The 15,958-nt window shown below is 43.7% G+C and overlaps 1 protein-coding gene and 1 non-coding gene across 2 annotated transcripts in view; both read left to right on the top strand.

Annotated features, from left to right (window-relative positions):
* LOC115112054 (DNA damage-binding protein 1-like) overlaps window positions 1–10,052 on the top strand; it is a 28,607-nt gene extending 18,555 nt beyond the window's left edge. Inside the window, 14 exon segments of the mRNA XM_029638739.2 lie at window positions 619–779; window positions 1,534–1,641; window positions 2,243–2,450; window positions 2,722–2,817; window positions 3,023–3,134; window positions 3,635–3,758; window positions 3,945–4,109; window positions 4,621–4,715; window positions 5,384–5,554; window positions 6,002–6,111; window positions 6,749–6,918; window positions 7,875–7,977; window positions 9,192–9,315; window positions 9,488–10,052. Of these exon segments, the coding sequence (XP_029494599.1) occupies window positions 619–779; window positions 1,534–1,641; window positions 2,243–2,450; window positions 2,722–2,817; window positions 3,023–3,134; window positions 3,635–3,758; window positions 3,945–4,109; window positions 4,621–4,715; window positions 5,384–5,554; window positions 6,002–6,111; window positions 6,749–6,918; window positions 7,875–7,977; window positions 9,192–9,315; window positions 9,488–9,571 (1,831 nt within the window). The 3' untranslated portion in view covers window positions 9,572–10,052.
* On the top strand, window positions 5,036–5,171 carry LOC115112590 (small nucleolar RNA SNORA5). The gene has a single exon (XR_003860965.1). It is a non-coding gene; the product is annotated as a small nucleolar RNA SNORA5 (small nucleolar RNA).
* Window positions 10,053–15,958: the final 5,906 nt, after the last annotated feature.

Raw genomic sequence — 15,958 nt, 5'->3', positions numbered from 1 at the left:
GTTCAGTAAACACTGTTTAAGTGACTGTTGATGCTCAGCTGTAGCAAAAGCTGTGCCTTTTTGAGAGTGGGCTGTACCAACACACACCCCGACTGGGGCAAAACATATATCAATTAAGTAAATCTTAGCTACACAACATAAAGTGCTTTGAGCACCTTTAAATGCACTTTATAAATCCAATTCCCATATTGGGGTGTAGTGACATACCCAATGGGTTGGAGGATTCTCTTCACTCATCTTGAAAAATACCTATACTAAACACGTGTAAATCAATCAGTCCGTCATCATTAACACAATGGAAGTATGAAATGATTTGTTATTGAAATGGCATGGGCGACCGAGGAAAAACAAATTGGGAGAATTTAAGGCGCTGTGGCAAACAATAATACAGACACTAGTGATGCGGGTGTGAGCATGCCAGTCTGGGCAGGTGAGGTGTAGTCATTGTTTGTGTGCATCTGTTAAGTTGTTCATATTAGGAGTAAAAAACGCAATACATATGTATCAAATGTGTTCTATAGTTTTTAGTATTTAAAAAAAAAAAAAAAAAAAAAGTTTTATATATAATTTAATAAAACATTTATCCAATCTCATGCTGTTCTGTCTGTCCCCCCTCAGCACGGTGGAAATGGAGCATGAGGTGGCCTGCCTAGACATCACGCCCCTGGGGGAGGGTGGAGAGTCGCCCCTCTGCGCCGTGGGCCTGTGGACGGACATATCGGCACGGGTCCTCAAGCTGCCCTGCTTCACCGCCCTGCACAAGGAGATGCTCGGAGGAGGTGAGAGGGGGTGGAGATTCAAGTGTACTAAAGGGATAATCCAGGTGGGATGGCTGGATGGATAGATGGAGCAACTGATTTTAACCTTTGTTTAGCCAGGTAAGTCTGTGTAACTTTGAGAAAAAGCTAATTTCCGCTGGGGATGGGCACGAGAACTCGGTTCAAGGTTTTGTATACGGTGACTATTAATCGGCAACATTTTTATAAATGCATCTATTTAGCAGGTAAAATGTATATAAGCACTGACAAAGTGTTTGTTTGGAGTCTGTCAGTGAAAATATTAGCTTAGTTTTTAGTTGAGTATCAGAACAAACCGTAATTGGAGGCTGCAGCCCAACGTGTTCTTTTAGTAAAGCTTCTGTAAAATCGAACATTTTATTTTTAAAAATATGATTGGAAGCTGCAAAAAAAATCTGTATTGGACATTCTCTTTGTGTCCTCCTGTTATCATTCTTTTTGGATGTGTTTATAAACCCCTCCTATTCAAAGCCTGTGTAACTTGTCCACGAAAGTGGAGGGAATCCTAAGGGACAGAAGCACTCTTGCTGCTTCCACACATCCTAGATCCATTTGCAATGTTGCACAACCATGTGGAAGCTGTTATGTGACCTAGCTGTCAATACTTTACTTAATTGCACCCCGGGGGATGAATAATAGAGTTGTTTTGACAGTGGAATTCTGCTGCTATTCCAAAGCTTTTCACACATTTGACGCGTTTGTGTGTGTCTGTGTGTGTGTGTGTGTGTGTGTGTAGAAATTATCCCGCGCTCCATCCTGATGACGACGTTCGAGGGCGGCTACTACCTGCTGTGTGCCCTGGGAGATGGAGCGCTCTTCTACTTCGGCCTGGACCTGACTACAGGTCAGGCTGCTGGAGCAACACATACTGCTGTTGCCTTTTGAGTCACATTTGAATAAACATTCCATATTGAGTTGCAGCCCCTTATGCCCTCAGAACAGCCTCAATTGGTCGGGACTACAAGGTGTAGAAAGCGTTCCATAGGGATGCTCGCCCAGGTTGACTCCAATGCTTCCCACAGTTGTCAAGTTGGCTGGATGTCCATTCTTGATACACACAGGAAACTGTTGAGTGTGAAAGACTCGGCAGTGTTTCTGTTCTTGACACACTCAAGCCGGTGTGCCTGGCACCTACTGCCATACCCCATTCAAAGGCACTGAAATATTTTGTCGGACCCATTCACCATCTGAATGGCACAAATACACAATCCCCTTCATGTACACTGATTTAACAGTAAGGGATTCACCTGGTCAGTGTATGTCATGGAAAGAGCAGGTGTTCCTAATGATATTGACACTCAGTGTATATTGAAAATGGAAAAGGTTTTGGATTGGAATTGCCGCTTATCTCCTGAATAGACTGAATTGAAGGTGCGCTTAATCCTGGCAGGTTGGCAAACTTATTGTTAAACTGTTATGCATTGACCCTGTTGTGTTGCCTACAGGCGTGCTGAGCGAGCGTAAGAAGGTGACTCTGGGCACCCAGCCCACGGTGCTGAGGACCTTCCGCTCCCTGTCCACCTCCAACGTGTTTGCCTGCTCCGACCGGCCCACCGTCATCTACTCCTCCAACCACAAGCTGGTCTTCTCCAATGTCAACCTCAAGGAGGTCAACTACATGTGTCCGCTCAACTCCGAGGGCTACCCCGACAGGTTAGTCAGTCACGCGCGTCTCAATAGTCCAAAGTGGCATCCTTAGCACGTCTTCTCCATTTGGACTGATGTGAGACGATTTGAACAGGTTTAAACGGAAACCTTTTAAACCCCCCGTCACCTGTCCTGTGTTTTCAGACCAGTGCAAGAGGATTTTTCCTCATACAAGGACTCTGAAGAAAGGAAATGAATGATTACAAAGCTCGAAAAAATATGCAACTTATCTGTTGTTGGGGTGTGGTTGTAACCTGTGTTTCTGTGTCTTTGACAGTCTGGCTCTGGCCAACAACAGCACTCTCACCATCGGGACCATCGACGAGATCCAGAAGCTCCACATTCGCACGGTTCCCCTCTACGAGTCTCCCAGGTAAGAGGGAACAACACCAGTAGAAATAGTTCAACAGAGTAGAAGTGTATCTACCCAATGGATTTACCCTCAGTTAAATCAAGAGCGACACATTTATTTATTTACATTTATTTGTATCTTTTGACTCTTTCCTCTTTCTCACTCTCTCACTCCCCCCTTCAATCTCTCCACTTTATTCTCCCTTCTCGCTCCCTCCCTCTCTCAGGAGAATCTGTTACCAGGAAGTGTCTCAGTGTTTCGGGGTGCTGTCCAGCCGCGTGGAGATGCAGGACGCCAGTGGGACCACTGCAGCGGTGCGCCCCAGCGCGAGCACTCAGGTAGCTGCACACCATCTGGTATTTCACTGTACCACTGCCAGGATCTCCTTTTCTGTGCCCGTATTCATAAGTATTCTCAGGAGTGCTGATCAAGACCTTTCTGAATATGGGCCCCGAGCCTTGTTTCCCGTATTCAACGCTTTTCATGATGCATCGTGACTTAAAGTGCAACTGCGTGTTTTGTGAAAGAACAGTTCAGGAAATATCTGTAAACTTCACTCTATATGAGCTAAAACATCAGCATCTAGAGTTACTGTATTTTATTTAGCACGTTTAGTGCAATTATGTTTTCTGGGGGGGGTGCCTTGAATGCTACTGATGCACATCGCTTGGCTGACGAGGTGTCCAGATGACTTAGTTTAGTCTAGGTTTAATGCACATAATGACTAAAGATAAGAAAGGAGAAAAATAATATTATTTACAAGAACACTTTTCCCCTAGCCTTGTGGTGGTTCATAGTCTGGGTTTCCATATCTCCCCCTCTCCCTACCTCTCCCCAGGCTCTGTCTAGCAGTGTGAGCTCCAGTAAGCTGTTCCCCAGCAGCACCTCCCCACACGAGACCTCCTTCGGGGAGGAGGTGGAGGTGCACAGCCTCCTGGTGGTCGACCAACACACCTTCGAAGGTAAGTTCCCCCTTAAAACCGTCTTGATTAAGGAGAATATTTGTCAATTTGAAGTGAATTAATGTGATCTGTTACTGGTGATTGGTAAGCTGATGGTTGTACTCTTGAGGAGTACACAAAAATCGTACCTTTTTGTGGTGATTTGTCCTCAATACCGTGATTTATCACGTGTGTTCATCCTCCCAGTGCTCCACGCCCACCAGTTCCTCCAGAGTGAGTACGCCCTCAGCATGGTGTCCTGCCGCCTGGGCAGGGACCCCGCGGTCTACTTTATCGTTGGCACAGCGATGGTCTACCCAGAGGAGGCGGAGCCCAAGCAAGGCCGCATCATCGTCTTCCACTACACTGACGGTTAGGACAAACGTTTTCTTTCTTCCATTCTCATTGTTCTCACTCACTCTTTCCCTTCATTCTTTTCCTGTTTTTTTTCACACCCCTATTTCATATCCTCCTGTTTCTTTGCTCGCAGTCTTTCTCACACTTTCTTCTACTGTCTCTTTCTTCCCCTCATCTTTGTATCTCTCTTTCTCGCTCACCTTTCCATGCCTCTTCCTCCCTTGACAGTGCCTGATAGCACCTTCCTATCGATAATCATCTCAGTCATGAAGATGAATGACTCCCGAGTGAACAGATGCTGTGAATACTGTATCAGGGAGCTATAACACTAGCCTGAAAACCAAACTGGTGTGCTGCAATTCACCATTTGTTTAAAAGAACTGCCTGGAATCCAAACCATTTAAGCTGGGTTTCACCGTTCTTTCATAGTGAAACAAACGGTTAAATTAAACATATCAGTTTGGATTTCAGGCCACTGTAACACCAGCCCTGACCCAGACGGTGTTATTTCTCTTCTTCTGCGTAGGTAAGCTGCAGACGGTTGCAGAGAAGGAGGTGAAGGGAGCCGTCTACTCCATGGTGGAGTTCAATGGCAAACTACTGGCCAGCATCAACAGCACAGTGAGTACTTTTGGTTTAAAAAGTAGATTTTTTATTTTTATTTTTTTAAAGCCAGCTCCTGTTTTTACAAGCCATAGTTGTAGATACGCACAAGGAGGGACATTTTTACATCCACTTAAATTAAAACTTTCACTTTTGTCTCTCCATTGCCGTTAATGCATCACTAAGGGAATATTTGATTTAAGAGAGTCTGTTACTTTCGCCCCATGGTACTTGGCATAAAAAAGAAATGAAAGGAAACATTCCGCAGGCTAAGTCTTATTTCTCAATCCTGACTTTAAAATTTGTTTAAAAAAGAAAAGGAAACCTTTGCCTTGTGTTGCTGCCTTGTCAAATTCAGTGCTTCCTCTACAATGGACCGTACTGGCCATAATGACTGCCACAGTGAAACTGTAGTTATCGGACTCACAACCATACGGAATGAGTGTTAGGGATAAACTTGAACTACAGAGAATTTAGTTGATTTGAACTTTATCCAGTAGTGTTCTTTCAAATGGAACGTTGGAATCGGAAGGAACATTGACGGGAGTATTTCTTGTAATTGCGTGATAAACATGTCTCCTACAAAAAAAACAACCTGGGTGCTTTCGAGTCCTTGTTTACTCCAAAGCTCCTCAACAATTGTGTATGTCAATTATCAACGCATCATCAATGTGCGCCCGCCCCAGGTGCGTCTGTACGAGTGGACCGCCGAGAAGGAGCTGAGGACAGAGTGTAACCACTACAACAACATCATGGCACTCTACCTAAAGACCAAAGGAGATTTCATCCTGGTGGGAGACCTGATGAGGTCTGTACTGCTGCTGGCATATAAACCCATGGAGGGCAACTTTGAGGAGGTAAGGAATGATACTGAGAGGCCCTGCCAGTGTTCCAATTCTCCACCCTTTTCCCCTAAGAGGATGGGGGATGTGCTCAGTGCCACACTTCAAGGAGGAGGGTGTAGAATTGGAACCCAGACTGGGTACAGACTTTAAGGTCTAAATGATGATTTGTTTTGGTTTTCTGCTCATATCCAGTTTTTTTTCATGATGGGTGGTTCCTCCTTGGAAAACAGCATTCTCCAAAATATAGATTTGAATGCTTTTATTTTGTCGCACTCATTTCTCACGGGCTATATATATCGAGGAGGATTCAACACCAAACACTTCTAATGAATAAAAACTTGAGTGATGAGTTGGAACCATTGTTTATCAATAATTGCACCTCTTTTGGCTTAATAAAGTTTATTGAATGGATTTGAGCCACTGGTGATAGGCCTGCTTTTCCCCTGTCACTCTTCTCAGATCGCCCGTGACTTCAATCCCAACTGGATGAGTGCTGTGGAGATCCTGGACGATGACAACTTCCTGGGGGCGGAGAATGCCTTCAACCTCTTTGTTTGTCAAAAAGACAGGTGAGGTGCAATCTGACCTCCTTTCTAGAATCCTCTCACCTTGGAAGGAGGCAAATAAATAGTATGCATAGAATCGCTGAAGGACTAAATGAGATGGAGCCCGGCCCAGACATGTCCTCGCACTCTGACCGCCGTCCTCCATAAGCCGTCAACTTAATCATCCATGATCACTGAATTCCCGTTGACCTTTATCCTTCTCTCTGATGTTTGTTGATGCCACCGTTTCTCTCTTCTCGTCCTTCCTCCCGTGCTCTTTTGTCTTCAGTCATCAAATTTGCATTCTATTACTACCTTTCTTATTTCTCACTAACTCTTCCCTCACGCGCTTGTTTTTTCTTACTCATTACCTGTCATCTACATCTATTGCTTTTCCCAGTTATCTTTTTCTGCCTGCCTCTGTATCGTTCGCTTTATCCCTGCCACTTTCTCTGAATTATAATAAATGGGCACACATTTCCAAAGCAGAAATATATAAATAGATGGGTACAATGATTAGAATCAAAAATAAACTTTTTGTGCCATCTCTGAAATGTAGCCTTTTTTAGAACTAAATGAATGGGTACACATTGCCAAAGCATTAAATAATTTGGACCAAAATAGAAGTTGAGCTCTCTCCCTTCCTCTCTCCCCTTGGCAGCGCGGCCACTACAGACGAGGAGCGACAACACCTGCAGGAGGTGGGCGTGTTCCACCTGGGGGAGTTTGTCAATGTCTTCTCCCATGGGTCACTGGTGCTGCAGAACCTGGGCGAGAGCTCCACCCCCACGCAGGGCTCCGTCCTCTTTGGCACAGTCAACGGCATGATCGGTAATGGCCCCCACTGCCACACGCCAGGGGTGTATTCACTAGAAACCAAATGAGACGAAACAGGGAGGGCCTAACCTGAATTTGTCAAAATAAGATATATATATTTTTTCTTATGTTGCACAATGTTTTTCTATGGTTTGTTTGCGGTAATGAATACACGCCAGGGTCGTAGAGCATGCAGTAGCACAAAACATTTTATGACCGCAAGAGAGAGATCTGTGTTCTTGTTTCTGTAGCAGCACTTGGGTTTCAAAATGTTGTTTTTCTGGTGCCTACTGAACTAGTACTGATGCCGGTTTCAAGGTCCCAAATGCCCTCGTGTCTTTTTTTTTGTTTAGGCTATGTACTGTTAGTGTAGCGGTCTGCTCTACAGATTTGCCTCAACTACATATGAGAGGTGAGAGGTGGGGAGCAGTGGAGAGGGGATGAAAGTAATTTCCAAGTGACCGTCCAAAATCAAAGTCACGTTCCTTTCTCCATTTCTTTCATAGCTGTGTTAATAAAGAAAGGGGAATGATGCTTTGAATGTTCAGTGAATTCTGCCATTACTATTATTTCACTGAGGCACCTTCACAATTCTGCTGAAAGCTTTTCCTGGTAAGAGAACCTTTTCTCTGAGTAAGCACCTCTGGTCATTCCCGGGTTGACTGCAAATGAGCAATGAAGCAAAAATATATACAGGCTCTTTTTAAAGTAGTGAAAATGTATTAGTCCCCTGCAAAAAGCTGCACAACACATTTGTGTTTGTGGACATCATGTTCGGAAGGCACAAATTGGAGAGAGAAAATTGTTTCACCTTCCCTCAGACAACCCACACTCAAATTCCCTCTCAGCTTTCATCTTTTCTCCTTCACTAGGTATGAGTGGCGAGCATACTGCTCTGCATACCTCATCCATTTCGGTTCTCCTTTTTCTCTTCTCCCATAAATGACAAGCCATCTGTCTTATGTCTCTAGGTCTTGTGACCTCTCTGTCCGAGGGCTGGTATAGCCTGCTGCTGGACCTGCAGAACCGACTCAACAAGGTCATCAAGAGCGTGGGCAAGATCGAGCACAGCTTATATCCTTTCCTTTTGGTGTGGGGGGGGGTTCACGTGGACAAAAACCTGCCCCTTGTGTATCACATTGAAAGTGCCTTTTCAGAACTGGTGAGCATCACTGTCACGGGTGGCAAAACTTGGTACTACCTTGACGTGGCTGTAAGAAGGGTAATGGTTGTCATAACATGCCTAGCCCGTATATGAATGAATGACGCTGTGTTTTACCATGTCGTGTGAATGAAGTGACCACCTGAAGTTGACACGTAGTGCCTGTCTGCCTGTCACCCATATAAGATGAGACAGTGGTTGATTACAGGGGGAGTCACAGGGAAGAATCAATACGGTTGTGACTGTCATGGAATTTTGGATATCGGTAATTGGCCAGACAAATGACCCCGGTCACTGTAATAACCTCCTCCACTCGTGACTGCATGTGCTGCCATAAAAATAGAATGACTAGAACAGGTGTCCCAATACAAGTCAATGATGGCATACTGGGTGGATTTGGGTCCATTGCGAGGCGCAAAGCAGGAAGTCTACCCATCAATATGTGCTGTGATTTGCTGATTCAACTGACATTAGAAAAATACATTCCAATTGCATGAACCACATCGGTTAACATAAATTGAGTCTACATTACCATGGATATTATTGCGTCACAATACCAGGCAGTCCTGAGTGGCGCAGTGGTCAAAAGGTTCGATCCCAGGCTGTGTCACAGCCAGCCTTGACCGGGAGCCATTGGCTCAGAGATGTCCGCGGTAGGGGGGTTGGCAGGGGGGCTTTCCATGACTCGTCGCGCTGTAGTGACTCCTTGTGGCAGGGCCGGCACATGCAAGTGGACTTCGGTTATCAGTCGAACAGCGTTTCCTCCGACCCATTGGTGTAGCTGACTTACGGTTTAAGCGAGCAGTGTGATAAGTGGCACAGCCAGGCAGGTCATTGTTTTGGAGGATGCATGACTCAACATTCACCTCTCCCGAGCCCATTTGGGAGTTGCAGCGATGAGCCAAAGATTGTAATTTGGAGAGAAAATGGGGTAAAAAAATAAGCTTGTGGCCATTCTACCCTGAACTCATCTGATCTCGATAGCAGTGCATGTGCTCATATTTTAGTGAACATTCTATGAGTAAATGCAGCTTCCAGTCCTCAAAAGGACAGAGTTTCCTGTAAGAGGAGTGACTTTGCTGTAGGGGTATGTGTGTGTTGTTTGTCTTCCTTGACTTGGTGGCACCTGGAGGTCCTTCCATACAGAGCGTAAGACTGAGCAGGCCACGGGCTTCATCGACGGGGACCTCATCGAGAGCTTCCTGGACCTGGGTCGCGCAAAGATGCAGGAGGTGGTCAGCACGCTACAGGTACCAACACACATGCACGCTCTCTGAAGCACACTCATTCACTCGCTCTCACACACTAGCTTGCTCACACTTTTTGGACTGCAGTGACACTTAATAAAGGTACCACAGCTGTGCGGGCCAATCCAAACTGCTGGAACAGTGAGCTGACATAACACCCCCTTCTGCGTTTCAGATTGACGACGGCAGCGGCATGAAGCGCGAGGCCACCGTGGACGAGGTCATAAAGATTGTGGAGGAGCTGACAAGGATCCACTAGCCCCTCCCACCCAGAACCCGGCCATTACGGTGGGGTGGAGGGAGGGAACTGGGGGAGGGGTGGCTAGGGCTCTGTAAATACTTATAAATAAAAAGGTGTTTGCATGGCTGTCCTTCAGACTTCAAATGAGTTGACAGTTTTTTTGTTGTTTTTTAAAATCTGATCCCAGACGGGCCACCTCAATTCTTCACAGGTGCTTGGATAAACAAAATGGCCTGTCAACCATAACGAAGATGACGAGCAAAGGGACTGGTCAGAAAGCCATAAGTTATGGAAGAGAGGGAGGAGGGGGGTGGCCAGATCACTGCAGTGCAAGGACGGGGAGAGATGACTTGTGGATTTGACAGGGATCCACTAAAGTAGGAATGATTGAAGTCTGGAGAGAACATGAGTAAAAGAGAAGGAAGGAATGGGTGGAAAATGATACATTAGCTGTTTTGTCTGCCGTTTCTCCAAATAAAGGTTGCTTTAGTACTGTGTACCTCTGCGTTCGGGTCTTTGTATTTCATCAATGGTGCACAGAGGCCTCTTGTCTTTCCACTGAGTGATATTCATTAAATTCAGTTGGTTTTGGGGTTTCAAAGCATGTCAAGTCTTACACCACAGTGTAATTTCAAAATAAATGTATATTTCAACAATTATAGTCTATTAAGAAATGTATGCACTCACTACTTAATGTAAGTCGCTCTGGATAACAGCATCTGCTAAATGACAAATGTAAAAATGAATCCTTTTCAGTGACTTAACGTCACTGAGGGCAGTAATGGTCATTTGTGCTAAATTACCACGAAAATGTACTATATTAACTTCTGCATTGTCTCCTGGAGTTGAATTCTTCTCTTAACTCACTTTTGACTATGGGGACACGTTTGTTTCAAGGCATAATAAAGGGGTGAAGGATTTATTAGCAAAGTCTGAGAGTATTTGTAGTCGATGTGCATATTGTGATGGTGAGGAGACCTCAGGGTTCCAACGGAACCATAATAAGCTGTGTTCGGCTATGAGAAGTACTTGGCTATAATTATGACTTCTCTGCAGACAGAGTTACTGGACTACCAGGTGGGGGAACTGGTCAATCAATTATTAACTGTCAGGGAAAGGCTGGAATTGAATAGCCCTGTACCCGTATTCATGTAGCATCCTTTTACGAGGTAGAAAATAACACTAACCCTAAATCGGCACTCCTACTCTGAGATGCTTGATGCATATGCATAATTACAAGACGGTGGTGCCTAGCTGCCAACTGAACTTCCTTCAACCAACTGATGCCATAGAACAGAGACGCACTACTGCCGACACGAGAGGAAACTGGACCACGTGTCCACTGTAGCTGAACAGAGGCGCTTAAGTTTAAATGTCGTTACACAGGCTCTTGGGACACCCCAGAGAGGCATTATCTGCCGACGTCAGCTGTACACCAGAACGCCCATAACATCCTCTGCCAGGACCAGACCTCTTTGTTAGATCAAACAGCTTTCCTCATTGTCTCCCTTGGCAGGTTCTCCCTGGTCTGGCAGTGCTTTGTTTTCGATGACGAGCCAACTTGCTCGTCATCGAGGGGGAGGGGGTGTGATCATCCTGGCCTTGTGTCAATCATCTAAGGAAAGCAATGGGAACTGATCCATTTTGATTGAGATATTGCAGCACTTTGGATTTTAAATTATACAGTGACTATGAGGTTAAAATGCCATCTTTAATTTGAGGGTATTTTCATCCATATCTGGTGGCAGGTAGCCTAGAGGTTAAGAGCATTGGGCCAGTAACTGAAATGTTCGAATACCCAAACCGACTAGGTGACATCTGTCGACATGCCTTTGAGCAAGGCACTTAACCCTAATTGCTCCTGTAAATCGCTCCGGATAAGCATGTCTGCTAAATAAACATTTTTAGAAATTACAGCACCTTTTGTACATGGTTCCGTAAAATAAGGGGGCTAAAAGTATTTGGACAAATTCATTGTGTATTAATGTAGTATGAAGTTGGTTTGGTCCCATATCCCTAGCACGCAATGACTACTTTATGTAATCTCCTCCATCGTCTTGGAACACCTTACCAAATACTTTTAAACTGGAAGAACTTGTCCTGATTGGTGTTTTTAAATCACCGATGAAGGATTTTGAGGCTGATTCCCTGACCTGTCAATGTTTTTAATTTGCTGTTTTATACTCTTGTGAATTTAATGGTATTTACTAGATTACTTGTAGTTTTTCATGTCTGTCTGTAATGTTTTTGTAATGACTTGGTGCTGCCTATCTTGAAAAAGAGATTTTAATCTCAATGCGCCCTTCCTGGTTAAATAAAGGTTAAATAAACTACATCAAGCTTGAGTCTACAAGCTTGTTGGATGCATTTGCAGTTTGTTTAGTTTGTTTCAGATTATTTTGTGCCCAATAGAAATGAATGGCAAATAAAGTATTGTGTCATTTTGTCATCACTTTAATTGCAAATAAGAATATAATATGTTTCTAAACACTTTTACATTAATGTAGATGCTACCATGATGATGGAAAATCATGAATTAATCATGAATAATGATGAGTGAGAAAGTTAGAGGCACTACATGTTGGAACATTGCTGCAGGTACTTGCTTCCATTTAGCCTCGAGCATTAGTGAGGTTCAGGCACTGATGTTTGGTGATTAAGCCTGGCTCGCAGTCAGCGTTCCAATTCATCCCAAAGGTGTTCCATGGGGTTGAGGTCAGGGCCCTGTGCAGGCCAGTGAAGTTCTTCCACACCAACCTCGGCAAACCATTTTGGGGGGGGATTGTCATGCTGAAACAGGAAAGGGCCTTACCCAAACCGTTGCTACCAAGTTGGAAGCACAGAATCGTCTAGAATGTCATTGTATGATGTAGCATTAACATTTCCCTTCGCTAGAACTAAGGGGCCTAACCTGAACCACGAAAAACAGCCCCAGACCATTATTCTTCCTTCACCAAACTTTACAGTTGGCACTATGCATTGGGGTAGGTAGCATTCTCCTGGCTCTGATTCAATGAACTCCTTGGAGTAACCCTTGTTTGTAAACTGTCATGGTCAAAACAGGTTGACACAACAGGATCTAAGATAGGGAGAAGTCTGTCCATAATAAACCGTTTCTCTGACACTATCAACAAGGCAGGTCGTACAGTCCCTAGTTTTGTCGCACCTGGACTACTGTTCAGTCGTGTGGTCAGGTGCCACAAAGAGGAACCACGGAAAATTACAATTTGCTTAGGACAGGGCAGCACGGCTGGCCCTTAAATGTACACGGCGAGCTAACATGAATAATATGCATGTACATCTCTCATGGCTCAAAGTGGAGGAGAGATTGACTTCATCACTACTTGTTTTTGTAAGAAGTGTTGACATGCTGAACGCATCTGAGGTGTGTTTAAACTACTAGTACACAGCTCGGACACCCATGTATACCCCACCAGAGGTCTCTTCACAATCCCCAAGTCAAGAACAGACTACATAGAGCCATGACTACATAAAGCCATGACTGCATAGAGCCATGACTACATCATCAGGTAACTGATGCAAGCAGTAGAATCAGATGTTTTATTTATTTATAAAAATACACCTTATGGAACAGCGGGGACTGTGAAGATATGCACACACACAAGAACAGACACACGCATACTCACACAAACGCTAGCACACACACTCTACACACACGTTCATTGTAATATTGTTGTATGGTGGTATTGTATTGTACTGTCGATATTTAGTACCATAATAATGCAATATGATGTAGTGTTTTTATCTTTTGTTTTGAGTGCAATGTTTGGCAGCAGCTAATGCGGATCCTTAATAAATACAAAAATACAAATATTCACGATTCTTGTTTATTTGTAATCATGGTAGCAGACAAAAATCTGAAACACAACCAAAACAAACAGCAAATGCATCCAACAAGTTGGTAGAGTCACAAGCATGTTGTAGTCTGAGGAAGCATGTTGTAGTCTGAGGAAGCATGTTGCGTGTGAGGAATATGGGACCAAATACTAAACGTTTTACTACTTTAATACACTTGTACACTTGTTGGATGCTTTCCTTCCAGTTCTCTGCTCCTCATGCCTTTTGCACACAATGTATATAGACTCTTTTTTTCTTTTTTTTCTACTGTGTTATTGACTTATTGATTGTCTACTCTATGTGTAACTCTGTGTTGTTGTCTGTTCACACTGCTATGCTTTATCCTGACCAGGTCGCAGTTGTAAATGAGAACCTGTTCTCAACTAGCCTACCTGGTTAAATAAAGGTGAAACAATTATTTATTTATTTTAAACACAAGTGAATTTGTCCAAATACTTTGGCTTCCCTAAAATGTCCAAAAAGTTCTGTAATTTCCAAAAGGTTCACCCGATATCGATGAAAATGTTGTAATTTTAAATACTTTTGGACCTATTTTCAGAATTTACCATGGTTTTATCAACAACAACAAAATTCAAAACATCCTCAATGACATCCATAATTCTAGTTTGATTAAGATATATCTAATCTATTTGACATATGTAGGGTTTTTTGAACCCACGCAACATCAGACTATCCATAATGCTTTAGAGATTTGAGAGATATTATCATGGGAATTCTGGTGCAATCCCAGAAAGGCAGAGAAGGTTGGGACGTGACTGTGATGCAGGATGATGATCCATCTCATTTGGAGTCTGGAAGATTCCCTTGGGGCTGGTTAGAATTATTTTTTATTTTTTATCTAAGAATGTTTAAGAATAATATAACGAGAGAACATGCAGCTCATATCAAAATTATCAACTTCAGCCATTACCTAGAGATAATTCACAATACAAATGTGACCTTATATTGAACAATGTGAGCTGTGTTGAGGTCTTTAGTTCTAAGAAATGAACTCAATGTTAATTAGGGCTGTGTTGTATTGTTCAGCTGCCAGTAGATGTTAGACTAACGGTTGATGTTTGCAAATGCTACACGCACTGTTCTGAGAGTTGAGTTGCACACAGCAAATATCGAATGTGACGACAAGTCATTGTCATAATTAGCTTGGATGTTTTGTGAATATCCACATAAAATATTCAGTGACAGTGGCCTATTTTGTCATTTGCTGTAAATATTACATTTGGTGGCATTTTTATTTTATTTCACCTTTATTTAACCAGGTAGGCTAGTTGAGAACAAGTTCTCATTTACAACTGCGACCTGGTCAGGATAAAGCATAGCAGTGTGAACAGACAACAACACAGAGTTACACATGGAGTAAACAATAAACAAGTCAATAACACAGTAGAAAACAATCAAAAAAAGAGTATATATACATTGTGTGCAAAAGGAATGAGGAGGTAGGCGAATAATTACAATTTAGCAGATTAACACTGGAGTGATAAATGATCAGATGGTCATGTGCAGGTAGAGATACTGGTGTGCAAAAGAGCAGAAAAGTAGATAAATAAATACAGTATGGGGATGAGGTAGGTCAATTGGGTGGGCTATTTACCGATGGACTATGTACAGCTGCAGCGATCCGTTAGCTGCTCAGATAGCAGATGTTTAAAGTTGGTGAGGGAGATAAAAGTCTCCAACTTCAGCGATTTTTGCAATTGGTTCCAGTCACAGGCAGCAGAGAACTGGAAGGAAAGGCGGCCAAATGAGGTGTTGGCTTTAGGGATGATCAGTGAGATACACCTGCTGGAGCGCGTGCTACCGGTGGGTGTTGCCATCGTGACCAGTGAACTGAGATAAGGCGGAGCTTTACCTAGCATGGACTTGTAGATGACCTGGAGCCAGTGCGTCTGGCGACGAATATGTAGCGAGGACCAGCCGACTAGAGCATACAGGTCCCAGTGTTGGGTGGTATAAGGTGCCTTAGTTACAAAACGGATGGCACTGTGATAAACTGCATCTAGTTTGCTGAGTAGAGTATTGGAAGCTATTTTGTAGATGACCGCCGAGGATCGGTAGGATAGTCAGTTTTACTAGGGTAAGTTTGGCGGCGTGAGTGAAGGAGGCTTTGTTGCGGAATAGAAAGCAGACTCTAGATTTGATTTTAGATTGGAGATGTTTGATATGAATCTGGAAGGAGAGTTTACAATCTAGCCAGACACCTAGGTACTTATAGATATCCACATATTCTAGGTCGGAACCATCCAGGGTGGTGACGCTAGTCGGGCGTGCGGGTGCAGCAGCGAACGGTTGAAAAGCATGCATTTAGTTTTACTAGCGTTTAAGAGCAGTTGGAGTCCATTGAAGCTCGTTTGGAGGTTAGATAGCACAGTGTCCAAGGAAGAGCCAGAAGTATACAGAATGGAGTCGTCAGCGTAGAGGTGGATCAGGGAATCGTCCGCAACAAGAGCAACATCATTAATATATACAGAGAAAAGAGTCGGCCCGAGAATTTAACCCTGTGGCACCCCCATAGAGACTGCCAGA

Source organism: Oncorhynchus nerka, linkage group LG27 (assembly GCF_034236695.1).
Source record: "Oncorhynchus nerka isolate Pitt River linkage group LG27, Oner_Uvic_2.0, whole genome shotgun sequence".
Taxonomy (NCBI): domain Eukaryota; kingdom Metazoa; phylum Chordata; class Actinopteri; order Salmoniformes; family Salmonidae; genus Oncorhynchus; species Oncorhynchus nerka.
The sequence above is the reverse complement of the archived record's forward strand: the minus strand, read 5'-3'. Positions and strand labels throughout refer to the sequence as shown.